The 25,380-nt window shown below is 34.1% G+C and overlaps 1 protein-coding gene across 2 annotated transcripts; it reads right to left on the bottom strand.

The window, feature by feature from the left end:
- Positions 1-2,819: 2,819 nt before the first annotated feature.
- On the bottom strand, positions 2,820-21,680 carry LOC144980611 (ubiquitin thioesterase OTUB1-like). Of its 2 annotated transcripts, none has more exons than XM_078928293.1 (8): positions 21,246-21,680; positions 15,463-15,515; positions 14,578-14,676; positions 14,204-14,322; positions 13,493-13,577; positions 12,831-12,934; positions 9,713-9,803; positions 2,820-6,619 (listed from the first exon to the last, which is right to left on the bottom strand). In XM_078928293.1, the coding sequence occupies exons 1-8, from the start codon at positions 21,283-21,285 to the stop codon at positions 6,398-6,400; spliced, it is 813 nt and encodes a 270-aa protein (XP_078784419.1). In that variant the 5' UTR covers positions 21,286-21,680; the 3' UTR covers positions 2,820-6,397. The 2 variants fall into 2 exon arrangements, with proteins under 2 accessions (XP_078784419.1, XP_078784424.1); XM_078928298.1 differs by lacking the exon at positions 21,246-21,680 and adding an exon at positions 18,379-18,447 and having other exon boundaries at positions 4,847-6,619.
- Between the last annotated feature and the right edge of the window lie 3,700 nt (positions 21,681-25,380).

Below are 25,380 nucleotides of genomic sequence, written 5' to 3'. Positions count from 1 at the left end.
ATGCGTGCTGTCTGTGACACAACTGTTGGATAGGATCTGTGATAAACGCATTCCCCGTAAAGCATCCAGTTGTTTTAACAAAATTATTTTAATTAGGACTAATGCAACAATTTTTTGACGAATTTTTATTGTCTCATAAAACCCTGTGAGCTGTGTTGAAATTACATCAATCCAATTCCCCATAACATTATTTTACTATTGTTCTATCAGGTAGAGGTTTTGTTTGTTTGTATTCCTTTTGTTTTGTTTGTTTTTAAGGGGTTTACGGCGCTTGCAACACATTTAGGTTATATCAGCGCCAGTAAAAAGGAAGAAAATGGGATAGTAAAAATTTCTAGAATTACAATTAAAGCACCCGAGAAAAAGTAAGACATAGGGGAACTGAGAACAAATAGGGATCAGATGTAGATTCCAAGAGCATACCACCAATGTACTTAGTTTGAAATCACCTATAAGTCTCATCCGGACACAAGCACAAAATCCAACAAAGAGGAATACACTCAAGTGCTAACATTATACATTCAGAATAACAAATATAATAATACATAACAGAGAGATGATTTACAAGGAAAAAAAATATCATCTCCCAGAACAATAACTATGCATTTGACTGTTTCCCTCCCAGCTAGGACTCCGGCCACGGCCAGGACAAAACCAAGTAATCTCATTCCAAGACAAAAACAGAAAGCATGTTGGAAAACAGATATAAGACACAGTATGTACCCCCCCCCCCTGCCCACTATGGGAGGTCAGGAACCCCACCCAGGTATTCCTTTTGATTTCTTTTAATTGATATTATAATAATAATGCTGAAAACTTATATAGCGCTATAACTCCGAGACACCAGACTCTAAGCGCTTAAATTACAAATTACTTTGGCTGAAACATACTCATTCACACACACAAGCACACACACACACACATACACACACACACAATACAACACACAACACAAACCAAACCTATCTTGCTTCTCATACCATCTACTAAAATCGAAACAAATATGTTTTAAGCGAACGTTTAAAAATAGACAAAGATTCTTTTTCACGAATGCTCTGCGGTAAGGCGTTCCAAATAGAGGGTCCGAAATGAGAAAAGGATCTCATTCCAGCATTTTTCCGAATTCGAGGGACAACTAGTTTTGTGGAATCACTGGCCGAACGTAAGGGGCGGGGTTTTGAATATCTTTCAATTAGTTCTGAAAGGTAGGAAGGGCAGTACCTTCAAGACAACGATACACTAAAACACAAGCTTTGAATTTAATTCTTTTCTCAACAGGCAGCCAATGCAGGTCATGAAGTAGAGGTCCGGCAGAGTCGCACCTACGCTTCATAAATACTAGTCTGGCAGCGCTGTTTTGGACAATCTGAAGACGTTTCAGATTGTATTGCGAAACGCCAAACAACAGAGCATTACAATAATCCAATTTCGATAGTACGAGGGACACAACCAGGTGCTTGGTCACATCCTCAGATATGAACCGTCTAATGGAAGCAATCTTTTTAGTTGGAAAAAGAGAGATCTAACCAAATTATTAACCTGATGCTCCATCGACAGTCCAGAGTCTAAGAATGTGCCAAGGTTTTTCACTTTGTCAACAATTTGAATAGAGGCATCCCCCAACTTCAAATCTGTTTCACTTTTCCACTTCCTGTTCCCCACATACAGCACCTCCGTCTTATCATCATTCAGTTTCAGTCTGTTCTCATTCATCCATTTCTTAACACTTTGGATACAATTTTTACTATTGGCTGATACTTCTTGTAAATTTCTCATATTGGAAACGCAGTACAATTGCGTATCATCAGCGTATTGATGGTAAGACAGACCAAAACTTCTGATGATTTTAGACAGAGGGCCAACGTACAAAACAAAAAGAACGGGTCCAAGTACTGAACCCTGGGGAACCCCACAATCAAGAAAGATTTCCTCCGATCTATATTCATCCACCGTAATAATCTGTTTACGATTAAACAAATATGACCTAAACCAATCAAGCGCTGCACCAGACACGCCATAAGTAATTTCAAGACGTTTGAGAAGAAGATTGTGATCAATAGTATCAAAAGCAGACGATAGGTCAAGCAAATTCAGCAAAGAACATGAACCATTGTCTATAACAGAGAGGAGATCATTAACAACCCTAACAAGTGCGGTTTCCGTCGAATGATGTTGCCTATAAGCAGACTGAAATTTTTCTTCAAGACAATTATTTTTAAGATGAGACAGTAATTGTTTCAAAACATATTTCAAAACACATATGATATTGCTCTATATAAATGCTTTAGAAGATGTAGCAATGACTATGAAAATTTTTGTTTTCTATTTTGGTAGGAAAAACTACTCTTAAATCAAAGCCCTATCTCCACTGAGTAAAAATCTTTTTGAATTTTGAAAATCCATTAATATATAACAAAGTTATGCAGTTCCAAAGATGTCATTATTTGGATGACTCACAAAGAGAAAAAAATACGGAAAATATGGGAAGCTTTTTCTGCGTTTTATTCTGGTTTGTGGCTGTATCTCGCTTAATACGTGGAATGAGATAGTAAAACTTGGCAATTTTATGGCAAAATGATCAGAAAATATTATGAAGACATCTGAAGAGTTCTAACTTGTATAGTTTTAGAGCTGTATGGCTAGGGTCAACTATAAATTTGTTTTAAAATATACATAATATTGATCATTTGGAACTTTTCCGAAGTGTAATCTTGTGTCTACAACCCATACAAATGACAAGAAAAATGCCTGCTGAATTATTATCAATCAGTCCCGTGAGACCGTGGCTTATGTTAGTTCTAGTATTTATTTGAGAGAGAGAGAGAGAGAGAGAGAGAGAGAGAGAGAGAGAGAGAGAGAGAGAGAGAGAGAGAGAGAGAGAGAGAGAGTGTGTTAATCTACTATCCCTATGACATAATGAAACAATACCATAATTTTTAAAAAGCGCGCGAGGATTTGTGTCATCCGTCGTCGCGAACAAGGTTGCCAGATGGCCACATGTGTGGCCAAATATATAATTTTGTTTCTTTTATTACATTTTATTCATCTATGTTTGTCTCAGTGACATTTATCCTAGTCTATTCAATTTTCTGTTTGTTAAAATTTAGTTCATTTTAAGTGGGCCAGTATTAATATTGAAAGCCATATTTAAAATTTTTTTTTTAGTATATGTACTGCGTGAACAGTACGAAAGCCATATGATTTTCTATTTAGCCACTTTTGAAGTCGAATTTGGTCAGGTTAAAGTCTGGCCATGTGGCAGCCTTGCCTCGCTCACGTCATTTTCGTGTCGCGCGATGGTGGAGCAAAATGGCTGTCTCCATATTTTCACTCATTGAAATGCAAATTGGGTTGATGTTTTGTGAGAATACGGGAAAAGTACCTATCATAATCGAATGAAATTTGAAATATAAATAGAAGAAATGTGCATATATAACCTTATGAGCGACAAAATCTCTCCTCTATGTAGTTTTAGAAATATTGTACTCCAAAGAGTAAAAGTCTATTTTTAACGGTCTTCTGGTAATCGTACGAGTTTTGTCGCTTGACATAATCTAAAATGACTTCTTTTCTAACTGTGTGCCAACTTTCAGTCATATTCATCTATAAACAGCGTCGTAATTAATTTTTAAAAATAGCATGTACGAAACGGCTTCGTCCCATAATTTGTCGCGAATTTGGGCACTTCGTGAGCGAAAAAGAGGCCCAAAGATTTGTGCGGGATAGTCATTGCTAGAAGATGACAGTGACAGAATGGTAATTTGTTTTTGTTTGTTGCTTTAGGTCTCTTCCAACACAATTGAGGTTATATGAGAGACCGCTGAAACAAAAAAACAAGCAATCTAACAAAAATAGTACAAATGTAAATCAAAATCATAACCTAAAGATATCATAAGCTAAATTATAAATAACCAAGAACCAACAGGCAGAAGATTTACAGAAAAAAAATATCCCCTGTCAAAAATACAATCACAAACCAAAGAAGCAGGATAGGCTAGTAAAGAGAAGAAGAAACGACATCACTATCGGATCGTACACCCATGCGAACATCATAGGTATATGATTCAAGGGTGATGCTCCCATCCAACCACCCGCGCACAGAATGGTAAGAAAATAGAATCTCTCAACAAAAGGTATTTTACATTTGACTGTCTCCCCCAGCTGAGGACTAATGATCCCCACCAGAGCAATCTCAATTCAGAACAAAAACAGAGAGCAACATGGAAAGCAAAAACAGACATGGTGGATAGAGAAAGCAAATGACCTTTGCCCACGATGGAAGGGGAGTTATACACTTAAATGCTTACAAAATACTCTATTCAAAATAGTTTTAAAAAACAAACAAAAAAACTCATTACAGTACATAACTGAGAGATGATTTACAAGGAAACAATATCAATTCCCAAAAATTTATGCGATACTTTTGACAGTCTCCCTCTCGGCCAAGGACTCCAGCCAAGACAAAACCAAGTAATCTCACTCCAAAGCAAAGACATAAATCATCCTGGAAAGGAAAACAGATAAAAAAGGATCTTCCTGACTTCCCATAATAGATATTGATATGTTAGGTCCTTACCCTTGTCCTCTGACAAAACACTTTCTTTTTTCCATTTTGGCCAAAACACATTTACCTTAAAGGGACCTTAAATGCTAATAGATTATAGACTTCAAAGAAGAAAAAGACTTTTTAATAAATTGAAGGACATTATTTTTGGTCGGTAATTAAAGTAATATTTCTTGCTAAAATGAAAACCGTGTGTTTTGTCAGTTAATGACAGACTATCGTCCATTAACTGCTGGTATATTTCTAAATCTTTTACAAAAGAATGACAAAGCAACTACTTACTTTATTTTAAGATTGTTATTTAATCACCAAATACCAAACATTGCAGCAGACATAAATATGAAATACTACCTTGTAGATAGGTTGATTGTAAAAAAGAAAAATGCATCAAGAAATCATCATTCAAAACAAAAGATTAATATCAAATTAATCAATAAATTGTTCACATATCCATAACAAATGTGTAAGCAATATGAGAAGAGCAACATTAATAACAAGTATTTGACAACAACTAATAATCAAATTCAACTGACATTCGATTTGACCATTCACTGTGTGAATTACCAAAGAGATGTCTGTTTACTTTTAAGCGGGTGTACAGCATTTGCGACAATTTTTTATCATTTCTGTGTCAAAAAAAAAGAGGTTGATGGAAAAGTGAATAGATTGTAGATCGCACAATCTAAATGAGACCCAAAAGTCTAGTTCTAACAATCACAAGATCTTCACCAATATATACAGACCAACAAAAAATTGTCATGTTTCATTTTTGCATATTTGAACCCAGAATAAAGCAATTTTCATTTTCATATTTATCAAACAAAAAAAACATTCTCACACAAAAAAGTATGATGTAAATGACTTAAGGATCAGATGAACAAAGAGTAGGAGGGTATAAATGTCAATAAACAGACAAAAACCTGTTTTGTTGTCAACAACATTTCTCAACTCTTGTATTACGAGTCAAAATACAAGAAATAAATCAAAGCCAATTGTCAAAGATAGCACTATGGAATCCCAGAAACGACTTGTAAATGGTTAGAGGAGAAAAAATAGATCTCAAAAAGCAGAATTGGAAGGAAAGGAAGTCAAGCCAACAAATCAGGTATGCTGCAAGAATGCGGAGGGGAAAACAGCTATGAGGGAAAGAAGATATTACAAGTGATCTATCTGCATCTATGGGAGACAAGTTGGAAAATTTAATGTAGAGTAATGAACTTTGAACAACCTTTTAAATTCATATGTAAATAAAAAAAATAATGATTATTTCTGATTATTTTCAGTATTAGAGAAAGCTTATCCAGCAAGTCTGATGCGAGTCATTTGTTTAGTTACGGTCATCATGAAGATCAATGTTTCCATTGTATGGATCTTGCATAAAAAAGAAAACATCAATAGACACAATCAACTCGTAGTACCGTATATACAAGACAAAAAAAAGAAACAAGAATGATCGTGTATTCCTCCTCATGGCACAAAGATCATAAATATTAATGCAATCACCCATCATACAACAATATTCTGGTCATAATTTCTTTGTAATGTTATAATAATAAAAGGAAACAATTTTGTAATTTCACTGTTTCTGATATATTTGTCGGCATTTTTATTACTGTTTTTTTTTTTTTTTTCGCCTTGTTTTGTGTTTTCGGAATTTTTCTTTTTTGTACTTTTTTTATCAGAGACATCCCAGTTGAGATATTTTCTTTCAAATAGTTTAAATATGATCATGAAGGAATGTTCATACTTGAGGCTCTATAAACACTTTGAAGAAATTAATCTAATTTTCAATAACATATTGCAACATGAAAACTCAAATGAAATCCAACAAAATCATAAGGGGTAAATGATGTCATAATGACCAGGCCTGTAGAGTAAAGTCAAAGCTGATTGAGTTTGGGGATCCTGCTGATCATCAGATGGAGAAAAGTGATGCATGGTAGATTTGGATTGGGTCCCCCTGTCCATATATTCCACTGATATCCCAACACCTAATGCTTTGGCTAAGGCAACAATATGAATGTGGTCGCTCTCTTTCCCCATAGGTTCCACTTCCTAAAACAAAGCAAAAAAAAGAGAATTTTTGAAAAAAATATACTTATATCATAATATTCATATACTCAAAACACATTACTTACAGGCTGCATGTTTCTTCCTATAATATGTGATCAATCGAGTCAAACTGGAATTATGTCGAAATACAGGTGAAGAAAATGGAGTTGAAAGTCAAGATGATTGAAACTAACTCTCTCCTTACCGACCATTTTCCAGATTTTCCCAGAAACGTCATACCTGTATGTCCAACATAAAATTAGATTTTTAAAACTCGTAACTCAAAAGGAATAATATAGGAGCTATATATAATTTTGTTCAGCAAAACAAAATGTACAACACAGCATTAAGTTCTTATAACCATAAACAATTTTGTGATGTACAATAGAAATATGAATGAGAAAAATATTGGTTGTATTGTAACAAATATGACAATTTTCCTGTAGTTCATTAAAAGTTAAGAAACATTTTTTTTCAATTTCATTCTCATACGTCTGAATGAAGGCTTTTAGAAATTAAAACTGACATTGCATAATTAAGCTAAGAATTCAATCTTAATCATAAAGGTCACCCCACCAAAGCACTGTTTAGGGACTAATGGTCATTTATGTAATCAACCGCCTAAATACCATGTCAGAATGGACTGCCTGATGAAATTTGAAACATGTCCATTTCTATGAAATCTTGGGACTAGCCATAGGCACCAAAATGGGTCCATTTTATTCAAATTTGTTCATGAGTCACCTCAAGCAGCAGTTTTCTCTCCAAAAAGCGGCCAACACCCGGAATTCTTCAGAAAAAATATTGACAATTGAATCTGCATCACTAACGTGACCAAACTCAAACTAAACCATTTCATCATGACCCTTAATGGCTTCCACCCGTTAATCAAATACACCTATAAAATATGCATTTCTCATGTAGCCTTCCTTGACATCGCCGTTTCCCTAATCCCAAGTTAACTCAAGACATTTATTCACAACAAGGAAACAGTCAGTCACACAATAACTTGTTACCATACTTTTCCATGGCACCTGCATGATTCATAACTTAGTATGAGTGCAAGGTTGTGCTTCCTGCCTGCAGACAGAGTTAATATGCGACTTATGATTGTTATTTTTCTTCATTATCTTTCAACAATTACATGCTATCTAATATACCCACTGCTCTAGAATATAAATAATCTTAAAATACACCCTAAGCATCATTCAATATTTTAATTAGAGCAGACACATGTTTATTATAAAATAAAATACCGTTTTTTTTTCGTAAAATGTTGGAGAAGACAGCCACAAGGAAGAGTCAAAGCATCATTGATGGCCTATGATCCGACTGGGGTTAAGGACTTAAGTAAATCAGTACCTACACTACAGTAATGATATTGTGAGGGATATAAGGTAGAGTTGGATATATCCTTCTACCTCTCAGTTTTGGAATAGTTCATTTTCAAAATATAAGATATGAGTGTGTGTATTGCCTCAGTTGCATGTTATCATCAAGATGTTGTGACATCTTTGACTAGAAATGGAAATCCTACATTTCAGTTCCCTGCTTTGAACGTTTGAATGCAAAGGCCCTGATTATCAAATCAGTACTGCATTCGTTTGGGGTAAACCTGGACGGATATATCCATATTAATTATGCCACTCCCTATATGTACACGCTACCCATATCCATTTTATTTTTATCTTAAATATCAATTCTCATCAGAAAAATATTTTTAAAAGATTGAAAATGTTATCTCAAAATTATATACTTTCAAGTTAATTCGCCGCACATCACTATTATAGAACAATAATTATTTCAAAGACGACCCTTTGCAAGCAATAGAGGCAGTATGCAAGCACTGAAATCTAAGTAAGTTTTGGGGAAAAAAATATGAAATGTAAGAGGGCATAATAATCAGTCAATTCAGGGGTAGATGGACAGCTGGCTCTAATCTCGTAATTCTGGTGCCGTATTGTGTCCTGAAGAAGGCACTTGACATGCAGTCATTACCATACTAGATTCAAGTGCAAATAAATATCCAGCAATTTGCAGTGATGGATAATGTAAAAGTGTCAAAGAAATGGAAAAAAATAAGTATAAAAATATGTCATCTGGTGGCAGCAAATTTACCTGCTGTGAAGAGAATTTAGCAAACAGCAGTGGCAGTAAATAAAATACAATATAAATTTACATTACCACGTTAAAAAAAAAAAATTATGGCCAGGTAAACCACATGTCGTCCTGAATTGCCAAATGAGCAAACTGGTTGCTCCGAGCAGACCTGAAGTGAAACTATTGAAATTGTGACTAAAATGACCGCTTTAACCTTAATAAAATTAATCAAATACTCTTGCTAAATATTTCATAATAATTAATTAATTTAAAAAAAAAAAAAAAAAAAAAAAAATAATAATAATAATAGTGTTCCAGGATTCAAGTAAAAAATCGGGGTAAATTGGATTTTAGCAGGGTATTTGGCAGTTATGCTTTTGTTACATTACTCGAAATTTAAGTTTCATAACATTCAAACTATTTCCTTCTTGAATTTTGTGTGTGTGTGTGTGTGTGATCCCAAATTTCTAGAATGGAGAAAGTTGTATGTTTTCTTTAAGTTACATCACTAATTATCTTGTAATTGTTCCTTTATTATTTTATTTTAGGAACTATGGTTAACCTTAGCCTCTTTAAGGCCGAATAAAGCTTTAGAAAAGCAATCATCCGAGTTATTATCTATCCCATTCATACTACAACATTCTTTGTTGTGAATTCGAAACTTAGGAAAAGATATTTCTATAGACAATCTTTAATCCATTCTGTCATGCACCACTAGTGTCTGTGTGTCTTTTGATGAGAGAAATGTAAGTTTTATCAATAAATACCAATGAAATTTATATTTTCAAGATTCTTATCTTAATTAATTCTTTAATCCTTAATAGCCTGAGTCCATCAGATGCTTTTACAGGAAATATAAGATGTGAACAACATATATTTTTGCAGGTATTATTTCTCTCACTAAACATCTCTTCCTAATGACCAAGGCTTCCATAGACGAAAACTATTAAAAATTTATGAAAAAAAAACACAACACAAAACATGAAATAGACTCACCTGACCACAAAACTCCTTGACTGTTCTCATTTCATCAATAAAAGGTAAGTAAGTTTCTTCATTACCTTGAAGATGACCTGATACCAGTAACCTGCATATGGGAATGAAAGATGCTATTTTATTCAATGTTTTATGTACAATAGAGTCTATCACTCAAAGAACAATAATATGCAACTTGAAAGCATGACAATAATTTTGAAGTGTGACAAAGAATTAAAGAAGCTCAAATATTTGAAAAATGGCTGTTAACATTGAAAATTATGAGTATGTATCAAATTTTGTTCCGTAATTGCTTCAAACAATTTGTAATTGCTCAATGAATCTATTTAAAGTAAAACAAGAGATATCTGGGATATGAATTTTGATGATTGCACAAATAATTGCTGAATATCATGAAAATGAATTTTGTGTAAAATTAATTCTAAGATATTTAGTCTTATTTTCAATTTTTTGCAATAACCACACTGAAAGATCTTTTCTCAACTAAAATTTAGAATTCTTCTTCTTCATTATGTAGAAAGCTTAAGTTTGAAGACCGAACTACATTTGATTAAAAAATAATTTAGGGAAAAGAAAAAAAAAAAATTGATAAATGATTATTGAACGCATCATGTTATGAACTTTGAAGCTTAAAGATGTCACTGAATACACAGTGATACAAGGATATGAAACTTATTTCATGACGAACAATACAGTAGTATATTGAGAGAAAAGTTTGTCGCTATGGAAGCCACTTGTAGTAAAAAATTTTTATATTATTAAAGCAAATTTATTTACCCTGTGAAGTATTTCTTCTTCCTCAGTATTTATTTATTATTAAAATCAAGTAAATAATTTAGCCTTCCAACAACAATCAAATACTCAAATTTGTCTACGCTTTCTTTTTATATCATATCTCAACCACTCTATATTCTATCATACACTAACCAAATACCCTTTTCTTTTGGCCAGAAATATTTTATTTCATAATTAATAGAGTAAGATGTTTCCCAAATTGAAAAAAAAAGTCTCAAACATACTGGTCTTGGAATTTTGTTAATGAATATAAACATATTGAATATCATCTTTTCTTTTTTGTGTGTGTGGAGGGGGAGGGGGTGGGGGTGGGGAATGTCATACACAACTTCAATGAATGAAGCGATTTTGAAATTTTTAAAAATGTAAAAGCTGGCCTTATTTGTCCTATGACTTCCAATATGGTTAAGAAGAGTTTCCCTCAGAACAAATATAGTACTGATAGTGATAAATTTGCATTATACATAATCATGGTTTAGGAAAGACGTATCATCAGGCTTTGATTCTCATTTAATTTATTAATAGATAATGTTGATGGTCGGGACTGTTATATTAAAAGGAATATTAGTGTCCACTCAAGAGGTAATTCTCCTTATGATTTGGACATAGCTTCAATGCGAAAACTGCAATGTGCACTGAACACATAAATGTGGAATGAGTGGGACATAGGGTGATACCAGTTTTCATTCCCCCCCCCCCCCCCCCCCCCCCCTCTTAATAGAAAAGAAGTTTCTTTCCCTTCACTATCTAAACCAATACAGCAATTATGATTAACTTCAGGTCCATGGAGATGACTTTACTTTAAAAAACACAAGCTAAAGCATGACAAGTCTAAAAGAAATGCCAAATCCAAAAACAGGTACAGACAGAATAGACAATGACAAAACCAAAACCACTGTAAAACGCAGTCTATATACATATTGCTAATAGCACACAAGTAATCATAACAACAACAGTAGCCAATAGTAACCTTAATTGATTAAGAGAATTGAATGAGTAATGTTCACCTCTATAATTGCCTATTGTTAATGACAATAAGCTACTGGTAGACATCAATATTCTATATATAGTGTTGGAAAGATCGGTTGTACTAAAAATGTCTAATGTACCTTAGAAAGATGATGTTTATTTGCAGGGCAATTAAGTATGTTTACTCACTATATACATAAACATGAGGGGGCATGAGTGGCCTTCAGTTTTTCAGTTATATTTTAGTTCGATGTTCTTAATTGAGTGTTGACCATTCCAAAGTGTGAGTTTAGAACTTTTATAGACATAGAGATATATCAACTGATGTTGTTAATTATATCATTTCTTGAACTTCCTTGTTGAGCTATAATCTGTTTGAATCGTTTGGAGAGGTGTATCAACAAGGGATTGGATGATTTGTTTGTTTTCTTTTGTTCTTAAGGGTTTTATGGCGCCTGCTCACATTTGGTCATTTCAGCACGATTAAATAGAAAATGGGATAGTTTTTTTTAAATCTCGATTTACAATTGAAAGCATCCAAGAAAATGTAAGACGAAGGGGAATGGTTCAAATAGGGAACAGAAGTATATTCCAAGAGTATACAATCAGTGGACTTAGTTTGAGATCACCAATAAATCTCATCCAGACAAAAGCACTGGACCTCACTAAGTAGAATAAACTCAAATGCTTACAAAATATATTCAAATCAATAAATATAAAAATACACAACTGAGAGATGATATTCAAGGAACAAAAATATAATCTCCCAAAACATACTATATATTTGACAGTTTCCCTCTCAGCCTGAGCTAGAACAAAAACCAAGTAATCTCATTCCGAGACAAAGACAAAAAGCTACCTTGAAAAGGATTTGTTGGAGATAGAAGACACAGCAAGAGTAATCTCCCAGGCCAAAATAGGAGGTCAAACCTTAACCACTGCACCACAAGACTACCCTTACTAATTTTATTCTATTTTTATTTCTAACTCCTAAATGGGAATAGCCTCTTTGATTTTTGACGTTTTTGTATCTTTTTATTCTGTGATTTTTTTAATGGGATGCTTTTACTTGTTTACTTAAAATTTGTTTTAAGAGATCAAATCACAAGATAAAAAGAGACTTATCTGTTCAAGAAAATGAAGTCGCATAATTATCCCCCAATACAAACAGGTTTTGGTTCTACCAATTAGGAAATGGTGTTGTTTTTTCCTATTTACAGTAGAATTACAAATAGTCACTTCGAAAAGAAAACTAAAATTATGACACTGGTGGCTTCATATGATTACTTGAGGAACAGCATTGTCAGATTAATTAAATATTTATTAAAAATGTGATAAAGACAAGGCAACCAACCTAAGGTAAACAACAAAGTAGTCAGAGAGTCCCTGATCGTTGAATGTCTCAAAAATCTTGTCAATCGTCCCAGGATCCTCTACTTGAGATACTATATCCATGAACTGAGGACAAAAGAAGATGATAAGGTGAGGAGGAGAAATTGATGCTTTTAAGATCAAAAGAATGCTTATTTCAGAATAAATTGTAATGTACACACGAAGACGCAAACCTTCAATCTGGAAATGATATAATGATAATAACAACAACAACAACAACAACAATACTACTACTACTACTACAACTACTATAATAATAATAATAATAATAATAATAATATAATAATAATAATAATAATAATAATAATATAATAATAATAATATAATAATAATAATAATAATAATAACAATAAAAAAATAAGAATCTCTTTGTTTAGTTTTTATATTTCTTTTTAAATAACTTAAAATGGGAAAAAACACTGTTGTTATTGATTGTTTACGAGTAAAATGATAATTTCATTTAAAACGTTTTTCAATGTTTTTTTTAATTATGAATAAAACTTGCAGGACAATGATATAAACTAGACCCCAATCCCCCCCCCCCCCCCCCCAAAAAAAAAAAAAAAAAAAACAAAAACAAAAACAACGAAAAACACAACAAATTGATGAAAATAAAATACTCACTGTATCATGAAAATCCTCCAAAGTAAATTGTGGGAACCCAAGGGAAACAAGCTCATCTTTTGACTTCTTTGCAATGGTCTTAAACCTAAAAACAATTGTAGAATACATTCCATTAACGAATAGTCTCCATCCTATAATGAATGATTTTTGAAAATAATAGGGAGCAAAAGTGTGATATCACAAAATGGGTCCAATCTCATTGGAAATGTAAAATCATTCTTCCAGAGGACTAGATACTTTCCTTGTGTAATTGAGATTATTATTTTTCAGAGTGATGGCATCATATTTTCTGGTCTAAACAAATGCTGGTCATCAACAAAGATAATCCATCCTCGCTCTTTTATGTCCTGTTATCCTAGGAATCTGTCTATACATCCTGCTACTAAAAAACTTATGCATCTTATGATTCAATATGTAACCAATTCATTAATAGTCCTCTGAAGGACTGGTTACGTTACAACATGAACATTTCTGAGGAGTTTGGAACTGGAAGAGTGGAAGGTGTGGAGTTATGACTTCTCTTCCCCATTGGCCTACAGTTCTGACTGATCTTCCTGTGCCATCAAACATATAAATATACATTGTCGCCATAAATTCTTAACTTTATATTTATACATTTTTATGCATGCCACGTCTGTAAACGAATTTCCATCTTTTTGGATGAATAAAGTATATTCTTATTCTTCTTCTTATAAATATCATATACCACACCTTTTATATTCCACTGTATCTTTGAGTAACTTTTCCAAGTAAGCAAATCCAAAGGCCCTGAAAAAGCAGTTACCATCCCCTCGAGTTCTCCTGATAGACTTGTATCTTGTTTTCAAATCCTGAAAATTGAAATGTTGATTTTTAAGAGATAAATCAAACCCAAATTGTTCTTATTAAGAAAGAATAAATCTACTTTGCACACACATCCTTCTCTTATCGTTTCCAATTTCAAACCATCCTCGACCACCATCATTCATTTGTCACTATACTCCCATACCTTTATAATGCTATTCAGTTAAAACATTCGCCATAGGAATGGAAGTGTCTCAATAAGGCATGGAATTGAGTGTTATTTCATAATAATACAACTTTACCTCAATTTTTTTCAGATAAACACCGTCCTCTTTGGCATATTCCTCTGCAATGTCATCAAAATTCAAAATAACTGAGATAAGTGGTTGTGTTGCTGCAATCTATAGAAAAATGGAAAATATCTTATTTATTATAATCAAATACAACCAAAAAAAATTTTTTAGTTGTTAGACTTTCAATGAAAAAGAGAAATTGCTTAACTTTGATAAGAGTAGTTTTGTTTTGTTTATTTAATACATTGATGTAATGACACATTCACTGACTGAAAACAAAAAGTACAAATCCTGTTACATTTATAACCATTTCTAAGGTTTGAATTTTACTTAAAATAACAACTAATCAATACGCTCTATTTCAGTTAAGGAAAGATTTTTTTTAGAGGAATCTAATGGCATTGAATCAATTCGAAAGTGAGTTGTAAATTTTTCAATGTTTGATAATTTTCCACCCTGGTTTTGAAAGTATTTAATTCTTGAATCATTCACCAAAAATTGCATGACTTCGTGCCTTTATATTCTTCAATAATTACAATTTAATCTTTTTTTTATCGATAATGAAATACAGTCCAAGCCGGTTTATTAGGACAGCTTGGTTCCCGACAAATCATCCCAATTTAGTGACGTCCCAATTAGCGTTGACCATGAAATTGAGTGACCCTTTCAGTTTCTTTAATATTATATTGTAGGATAGTTATGATTTTGGTGGTAATAAAAGTGGCTGTGGCGATGGCTTAAGTCGGAGAAGATCATCTCGGGAATAAATATAGCTGCTGCCATTTTGTTTTCCTAGAGACATGATTTATTGATATTGATACGAAGAAAAAAATACTCTGAAAAACTACAATATTGCTAACAACTGGATGATTTTTAATTATTCTTTAAAGTTACCTCTTTTTCAATATCACGCTGTTGGGCCATGGTGTCATCATCATAATTTACAGCTGAAAATTGAAAGAAGATAATTATTTATTGCTGTCATTGCATATGCAGAGAAAAAATTCACGTTTTACAGGGTTGCAGATCCTGGAAAAGAGAATAAATGAAATTTTGCGGTAGTCCATCTACTTACGACATAACATCCATTATTTCAATGAAAAACTTTTTAATAGACACCTGTTTATTTCTTGCATACTGGATAGGAAGTGATATATTTGTGACTTCAGTTTATCTGTCTCTTGGATCATTTTTTTCCCCGACCAATAAATAACTCAGTTTTGTGAGAAAAATAAAATGCAGTCAAGAGAAATCCAGTTGTCATTGTCAATAAATCGCATGATTGGAATATTGTGGAAATCTTTGTACATATGAAGAAAAATAACATTTGTTGAGAGGGAGTTGCGGGATGAAAATCAGGGAGATTTGGGCTCAAATGAGGAAGATTGCAGTTTTAATGAGCATCTATTTACAGCAATGTGTTTTGACAGGGACCAGATTAAATTTCATAAGTGTAACATAATGGTCTTTGACAAGATAAATACATCTGCAAATGGTGTATGCTTATTTCTTTTGAGCCTCCACTGTTACAAAATCTTGGTTGACAAAAAATAAATCAGGATCAGACCAAGAAATTTTTTTTTTTTTTTAAAGGATGGAGTTTACATTTCGCATATTTGTGACGGGAAAAAAACCCTGTAATGTTTTCTTTATACGCATTTAATTTTTTTATCAAATGCCTCTCAATCAAAGATGTTTATTTATTTGGCATTTGTTTTTTGCTAAACACAATCTGCGTAACAAGTAGTGAAAGAATTAATAATATATGAGAACATTTAAAGTATACGCCATGGGTAGATGTATATTTTTATGCAAATCTTTAATAACGTGTGAAAAGTTTAAATGACAAACGGGTCTTATATAACTACGTACCTTGGAATTAAAACGTAGTTTAAAAATCAAGCATCTGTGATAGGGAATTTTCCAACAAAACTGATATCTATAGTGGCCAACTTTTCAACCAGCTAGCACAGGACACCCTAACACTCAACGCCGTCATGACTCAAAACAGAAGTATGTTTGGACTATTAAATAACATAATCTAGATTTAGATATTTTTCTGTTCCTTGATTTAATTTGCGCATCAAAAAAGCATAATCCTGTGTAACAGTCCTTTTTTTTTCTCTCATTCTTTTAAAATCTTTCTCCAGATAGCCAAATCAGTACAGTCACAGGATTCCGATAGCAATTCCATTTTGAAATTCAGGAGTTTTCAAGGTGAATGTTTTTTGTTTTTTTTCAATTCAAGGATTAAAACAACAAATTATATCCCTTCAAAGCTTTAGTTTCTCCACTAGTGGGGACACATCAACTCCTTAACTGCTGCTCCCACACCAGTGTAAGGGCCTCAAGTTCGCTTTCCTTCAACTTAGCTGAAGATACCAAGCATTTGATTGAACAATAAATTCCATGGTATTTAAATACTCTGCCTTTGCTGCCAATTTGTTAGGTATTATTTTTCTTTTAAGATTTGAAATGGTGGTGTGGTGGTGGTTGTTGTAGTTGTGGTGGTAGGGATGGTGATGTGGTGGTAGTTTTAGTAATGGTGGTAGAGATAATGATGAGGTGGTAGTTGTTGCAGTGCTGCCAACCCTTGCCCATGACAATATGTACAATGGAGATCCAAAATAAGTAAGATTTTGAAAAAATGCATACATTCGCAAAGACGACAAATAGCACTAAATTTGATGATGGACAATTAGACCATACTAGCAATATCATAATTGATAATTTAAAGCAATGAACAAATTACTCTTTATAGACTATAAAAATAGTATCTACTTCCAGTATCAACTTATAAATCTGATATGACCCACCCTGAAAATACTACATTGAACTCCTTATAAAGAATGTCCAGATCAACAAACAGACTAAAGTGTTTAAGTACACAAAAAGAGTGTATGATTGTAAATAAATGCTTTAAAAAATAACAAACTTAATAATACATACACTCTTGAGCAAATGTGTACAATGAGGTAGTGATGATGATATGGTGGTGGTGGTTGTAGAGGTAGAGGTAGTGATGATGATGTGGTGGTGGTGGTTGTAGTAGTGGTGGTAGTGATGGTTGTAGTAGTAGTGCTAGTGATGATGATGTAGTGGTAGTGGTTGTAGTAGTGGTAGTGATGATGATGATGTTGTGGTGGTGGTGTTGTAATAGTGGTAGTGATGATGATGTGGTGGTGTAGTAGTAGTGGTAGTGATGATGATGTTGTGGTGGTGGTGGTGTAGTAGTATGGCAGTGATAATTATGTGGTGTCGGTGGGTGTAGCGGTAGTTGTAGTGATGATGATGCGGTGGTGACGGTGTAGTAGTAGTGGAAGTGATAATGATGTGGTGGTGATGGTTGTAGTAGTAGTGGTTGTGATGATGTGATGAGGTGGTTGTAGCATTTGTAGCAGTGATGATGATGTGGTGGTTGGAGGGGCGGCATCCTTGGAACAATATGACCTCACCGGAATTTGATGGAAGTTTCCCGTAATCCGGAATTTTCCCCGGTGAAACCAGAGTTTTGGTATCACAGGCTATGGCGACATCCTCTCAATAGTGACACGGTGGCCAGGTCCCAATTATTTTTCCTAGATGTTAGTGTTAGTAATAAAATACCCTCTGTAGTGACATACATTTTAGCAAAAAATCCTGAATAGCATCATTGAAATTCCTGGGTTGATGAAACTGCTAGCTGTTCTACCAATGAAGTTTTCCTCATAGCCTCAAAAGGCGTGATTTTCGGCCAAAGGTATCCCATACTTGTAAGACACGTAGTTAATGAAAACACTTACTCTTTGATCAATGATATTCCATACTCACACATTAGCCAATGAGAACGCTTGCTTCCCAACCAATGAATGCTCTTGATAGGACATACAATGAACTGATGGTGTGAGATTGTCTCCTAGTCCTAGTCTTGAGTCAGACGGGTAATGAGCTCATGGAGAGGTGCTCATCAAATCCTGTATAACGAGCAGGTAATCGAGCAGGTGACATCATCCAAGCAACTAACTGAAAGACTTCACCCTAATTACCCCATTAAAAACCATCATAAATGAAGCTCCAGAACATCACGACTCAACCAGAAAACCCTTCTACCACTCAAACTGCAAAACTTCGATATTGGGGATGCCTGGAAGGAATATTGGACAAATACCATGCCCGAGGGAGGTAGGGTAATCAAAGACCCAACAGAATTTATGCCAGGCTTCAGGAATGGCAATCGAAAACAGTGGGTCGCCTCAAACCGACTACTGAAAGGCCATGGAGGGACTGCTGCAAACGTGCATCGATGGGGTCTGAGGTAGTCATCTAACTGTCCCCACTGTCAGGGAACGCCAGAGACGACAGACCACATAATCTTACACTGTCCTGTGACGAGATTGGCGGGAGGTTTCGAGGCTGTCCTCACCTGCGGTGATGAATTTAGACTGACTGGAGACTTCCTGTGTGGAGATGTAGCCATAGACAACTCCTACATCATCCAAGCAGTGATTAATTTGAACCCCCCCCCCCCCCCCCAAATCAGTGTCTCATTTGACACAGGTGACTTGTCCGTTGTGGGTTATGATTAGGGCTGCAAAAAGCCACGTGTGGTGAAAATTGGACACAGAGAAATTATTGTCTTTTATTAATGATTTTTTAAGTATCTTTTTCAACAAAAAAATATAAAAAAATTTTTTTTAAATAAGAAAGGAAAAAAGTATACTCCTAATTAAGCCGATTTTAAAACTGAATTGGTATGGTCTGAAATAATTCCAATACTCGTTTTACCGCTTGCTGCTCGAATAATTATTCATGGCTTGGCACTCGAGCATTGATCGAATAACTCAACACTATCTCCTCCAGACCGAGCGAGACAGACTGTGATTGATGACTTGTTCAGGAAACATTGACATGAAAGTCACCATATAAATATTAAAACAGAAAATAACCCCAAAGAAACGAAAAAAACAAAACAAAAAAAAAAAAGAAAAAGAAAAGAAAGAAAAGAAAATTGAATGTATGCAATTCAATTGCATACATGCCAGTCCCAAACCCTGATAAACTACAGAGGAAAATGGAATTTGAAGTCTCTGTAACGACAACCCTCTATAACGACATTCTTTTCCAGTCTGACAATGTTGTTATAGAGAGGTTGCACTGTACATCCTTTAAATAAACTACAAACATAACTTTTATTTCCTTTTAAAATTTTTTTTAATTTGGTATCATTAACATTACATTTACAATTGCGTAAAAACGTGCTTTAACTTGGTGGTGATTTCACCAGTTTCCAGCATCCAAACATTGTTGTAGCGCTGTATGTATGACTCATACAATGAGTATGAACTATCTACTATCTATCATCATAATATTCATCATATATTCATGCTTGACGCTCGACTTGATGAACTTGATGGTGTTTTGCTAAAAATTGACCTTTGTTTTTCCTATTACTATTACAGTTAGTTAAAGTTACTAGGTTTTATCTTTTCTCAGGTTTGGTTAAGGAATAATGGGGTTGTTTCCCTTTAAAATAAGAGCTTACTGAAGGAAGGCCTTAGTTTATTTTATTATTTAAATCAAAATTAATTAAAGTAAGGTAGGAGGACAGTAGGAATCAACATAGAGTGACCCACGAGTTTTTAAATGTATGCTTACTATTGTGAGTGCAGTAGTAGTAGGGGAAGTTGGCTCAATGCGTAAGAAAAAGGAAAGGGAAGGGATCTCGAGGGAATTGATTTTTTTTTTTTCTTTTTAATCGGTGAATTCAGTGGATAATTCAGGCACTTTGATAAAATTTTCAAACTCAAAATATCTTGATTTGACTCAGTCAGGGGGATGGGACTTGAAAAAACATATAATTTGATACCTTATTTGTTTCTCTACGACCTACGGTTCCAGAGTTATCTATATTTTTCAATTGAAATTTCTTGTCAATTTTACAGAGAGAATCTGTGATCTCTCCGCTGCCTCAAAACCAGCATCTCGCGGCGATCGGGAAATTTTGAATTTTGCAGTCAACATGGCCCACTTATTGTTTTCAGTAATTTTGTTTCAATTAAAAAATAAATGGCAAGTGTTGGGTATCATTTTAATGGTCAGAAAATAAGCTTTATTTTCATATAAATCATTTTTATGGATGGAAAGTATGGAAAAAATTATGGATAAATGAAAAGGGGAAAAAATATGAGGTTTTAGTCCTAAAAAGTAGGGTTGATGGCGGAAAAAATAAAATAATGAGCGAGTGTATCAATTTTGATGAAATTTGGCAGAGATATTCTTCAATTAATTGTCTATCGATGTATGAAGTATAATTAAAATGTATCCATAATTTAAAAAGTTCTTATAATTCAAAAATTTATAAATTTTTATTACATAAGCTTTCTGAGAAATACAATCAGGAATTGAGAATGAAATACACCGTTAGAAAGCTTGTTTTGTGCCCTTTATAATGATACCAAAGTTAGTCACATAGGTTCACAAATAACGCCATGGTGACCAAAACAGTAAAAGGTCAAAAATAAAGTTCCAAAAAACGAGTTTCATCTTACAGTGAGCCTATCGGCGGTCACTGGACTGGAGTTATCAAAGTGCCTAGATAATTCACCATTCCGACTTCAGTCATATCAAGGAGAACGATCATGATAATAATAATATTTAATAGTATTATTATTATACGAAGAAGAAGAAAAACAAATTACCAGGATCATAAGTGAATGAATCATCGTCGTTTTCCGTCATTTTTAAAGGAGAACGCGTCTCGTTGGAAAATTGAACTTAATTGGAATTGAACGAAAGCGAAAGCCAGAGATGAGAGACTTCGGTTGGGCATACCATATTGTAATATCGATATATCGATAAGAATCATATTGATTTCAAAATTCCATATCGATATTAATTAGCCTTGTTATTCTTATCCAACGAAAGAGTGAAACTAGAAATCGCATCCACCAATCTCCGCGCCATCGAGACATTCAACGAAGATATCAAGGACGAGTTGACTTCAAAATATAGGATAATGCGAATTTTTCGACCGTCCTTAACAACACCCTATCGACGGTTCTGGAGAAACACGCATCCTTACGTACTGGAACGTCACAAATCGTCCTCCTGCGCCATGGATTTTCGCACCTACTACATATAAGAACATAATTGAAGAGTGCCCAAATTCAAGGAATCTTTTTAACTTCATTGCTGAAAGCAGTGGAAAGTCAAAATCAAATGTATTACCATCCAATATCCCATTATGTGACTTAAAAGAATCTTTTGCACAGTATTCATGGAAAAGTGTTGAAAATAAGAACTGAGCTTGATTCGGGTCAGGGTGACATAGCCATTGTGTGTGACGTCATGCCTTTTGAAGGACCGACTTTCCACAAATTTAGGGAGGTTAGCTCTTCGGAGTCAGAGATGTCATAGTGTTATCTGCACCCAAATCATGCGTCATTGATCCTATAACTATAAACATACGACTTTTCATGAAATGTTTAGATCCAACCATTGACTATGTAACCTTGATTATTAATGATATATACGTTATCCTCCGGATCTATACCCGATTGCTATAAATCAGCAATTGTAACCCCTCTAATTAAGAAACCGAGTTTAGACCCTGACAATTTGAAAAATTACCGCTTTGTTATCCAATCTTCTATTATTATTATTATTATTATTATTATTATTATTATTATTATTATTATTATTATTATTATTATTATTATTATTATTATTATTATTATTATTATTATTATTATTATTATTGTTACACACAAACATTCTCTCTCTCTCTCTCCTCTCTCTCTCTCTCTCTCTCTCTCTCTCACACACATATAATATATATATATATATATATATATATATATATATATATATATATATATATATATATATAATATATATATATACTTTTTTTTTCGTTTCTGGCGCCATCACTATGGGTCGTATTTATTTTCTAAAAGTAAAAAAAGAATGGTGGATGTATAGAAAAATATATTATTAGACACGCTATGCTTAAATAGTTAGACTCAATAGCACATAATGGCAATGGATGTTTATTTGAAATATTTCTGTAGCATAAGTTTTGTACAAAAGACTGGACGAAGCCTGTACATAATTTTGTATCTCCTTGGCGTAGGTACATCGATTTTGTATATGATGGCGAAGCGTTCTGAGTACTCAGTCGATGACTCAATCAGGCTTTCAAAGTTCTGAACAAAATCTTGATAAGTCGAGAAATTCTGCGCCGATGGTAGTGGATGGTATAGACAAAAGAATGTAGTATTAAGTTATTAATTTGAGACGGTCGAATGATGGGCACGTTGTAACTTTTTCGAATTTCAGTTTCAGATGGTCTTTATAAATAATACAGATACCGCCTCCTGGACCAGTAGAACGTGGATGTGAAATTATGTTGTAAGGGGCAGGTTTTCTGGTCTCCGTTTTCGGCAAGCCTTGTTTCCATTATAAAAACAATGTCACTACTGGCATCGGTAATCATATTATCATTAATGAGGGCCGCTTTATTTTTCACCGATCGTGCATTAAAGTACATAATGCTGGTGCCATTAGATTTTGAAAATCGTTCACCACAAATCGAGTCAGAGCATTGTATGGTCGTAAGTGTTTGTGGGGGTCGAAAGGTTAGGCATCATGATGGTCGATGACCGATAACGGTTTTTATTGAGCGTTGTTTTCGTCTTCCACCTTTATATTCTTGTGTCTTGGTATCACAGTAAAATTGAATTCAACACTGCATATAAAAATATTGTATACAATAGAATGTGTAAATTAAGTCTCCAGTTTGGTTGTTGTTGTTTTCTTTCTTTGTTTGGGTACAATTCACTCATTGTTGACATTGGGACATTCGTCAAAAACATTGCTGTTGTTAATGTAGTGACAATGGTGTTTTACTTGTTGACTAAAATTGAATGGCACTCCAAAAAGTTAAACTTATCGAAAATATCGTAAAAATCTTAGTATCACACACACACACACACACACACACACACACACACACACAAACATTCGTGGTAAATCACTAAAAATTATATAGATAGTATGCAGATGACGTCACTCAGGCCTTTGTTATTGTTTTTGCCATCCGCGTTTGTGAGTTGTTCTCACTACACTGTATTAACCAGACTATAAAAGTTCATGGTTACACAGAGTTTGTGTGTTGGTCCGTTATACTTCCGGATGGCAATGTTATGAACTCCTCGGCCAAGCGCATTCTATCTATATGAATATGCAGTAAAAACTCACGACTATCCAGAAATTGTATGACGTTGGTATCAGGAACAAAACCTTACAATGGATTGCAACTTTTCTGGACAATCGCACCCAACAAGTTCTTGTCGACGGCGAGACTTCCACTATCGGGATGGTGACATCGGGCGTACCTCAGGGCTCAGTCCTTGGGCCCGTCCTATTTTTAGTGTACATAAACGATCTTCCACGAATATAAGGTCAAAAGTGCGCCTCTTTGCTGACGACACAGCACTATATAATCAGATAAAAACAACAGACGACTGCAAAACACTAAATGACGATCTAGCTAAATTACAAGAATGGGAAACAATAAATCAAATGGAATTTAACGTATCAAAGTGCAATGTTCTAACCATCACAAATAAGAAAGCACCTATAACATTTGAATACCAACTTCATGGTCAAAACCTGGAACATGTAAAGACAGCAAAATACCTTGGCATTGAGTTTGCTAAAAACCTCAAATGGAATGACCACATATGTCACCTGGCTTCAAAGGCAAATCAAACAAGCGCTTACATCACCCGCAATTTAAAAAGATGCCCAATCACAACTCAAACCCTTGCTTTTAAAACTATTGTTAGACCAATTTTGGAGTATGGCAGCTCAATTTGGGACCCATATACAAAGAAAAACATCGACACCTTAGAAAACATCCAAAGAAAAACAGCAAGACGCATCACAAACACATTCGATCCTTTCTCAAGTGCGTCTGAAATATCACAACGGATTGGCCTTGAACCTCTGGAAAAGAGAAGAAAGATAGATAAACTTAAATTGTTCCACAAGATCTACTACAAAAATTCGTGCCTTAAACTTCCAAACGACATCAAAGATATCGGCACAAGAAATACGAGGGGACACACAGCAAGAGTAACCATCCCAACATCAAAAACAGACGCCCACATGTATTCGTTTTTTCCCTTCCACTGCCCGACTATGGAATAGCCTCCCAGCTGAAGTGGCTGAAAACGGTTGCCAACTTGCCTTCACGCGACTGCTGGAGTTCACAACGTGACTTTTTAATCTATGTGGTTTTAGTATTATGTGCAGAGTTTTAGCAAGTTTGAAATGTAAAACACTACAAACTGTGGAGTGATCCTCGACAATATTGGAGGTTTCCACAAGACGAAGAAGAAGAAGAAGAAGACTAACTTGGTATAAAAATATCCAGAAAGAAAAGTTTGTATTGACGACGGCACAATAAACAAGATAGGTCTGGTTTGTGTTGTGTTGTGTGTGTGTGTGTGTGTGTGTGTGTGTGTGTGTGTGTGTGTGTGTAATACTAAGATTTTAACGATATTTTCGATAAGTTTAACTTTTTGGAGTGCCATTGAATTTTTTTTGCATTTAAAAACAATACGATACGATACGATACGATATGTTGTATCTTATCGATATCATAAATTTCTGATTTCTCCCAACACTATCTGAAAGACTTGTCATAGTTTAAAGACACCTCACCGGTGATCGAGCTTTTGTTTATGGTTTAATAATAATAATAATAATAATAATAATAATAATAATAATAATAATAATAATAATAATAATAATGATAATGATAATGAT

Source organism: Berghia stephanieae, chromosome 1, assembly GCF_034508935.2.
Source record: "Berghia stephanieae isolate SIO BIC M18660-M18661 chromosome 1, UCSD_Bste_1.3, whole genome shotgun sequence".
Taxonomy (NCBI): Eukaryota; Metazoa; Mollusca; class Gastropoda; order Nudibranchia; family Aeolidiidae; genus Berghia; species Berghia stephanieae.
This window is presented reverse-complemented; position numbering and strand designations above follow the sequence as displayed.

Coding starts and splice junctions, on each gene's coding strand:
- LOC144980611 (XM_078928293.1), bottom strand. CDS start 21,285: ATGACGGAAAACGACGATGATTCATTCACTTATGATCCTG. Junction 9,804..12,830: donor TACTTTGTTGTTTACCTTAG/GTTGGTTGCCTT, acceptor TCCCATATGCAG/GTTACTGGTATCAGGTCATC. Junction 6,620..9,712: donor TCAAGGAGTTTTGTGGTCAG/GTGAGTCTATTT, acceptor GCTTTGTTTTAG/GAAGTGGAACCTATGGGGAA.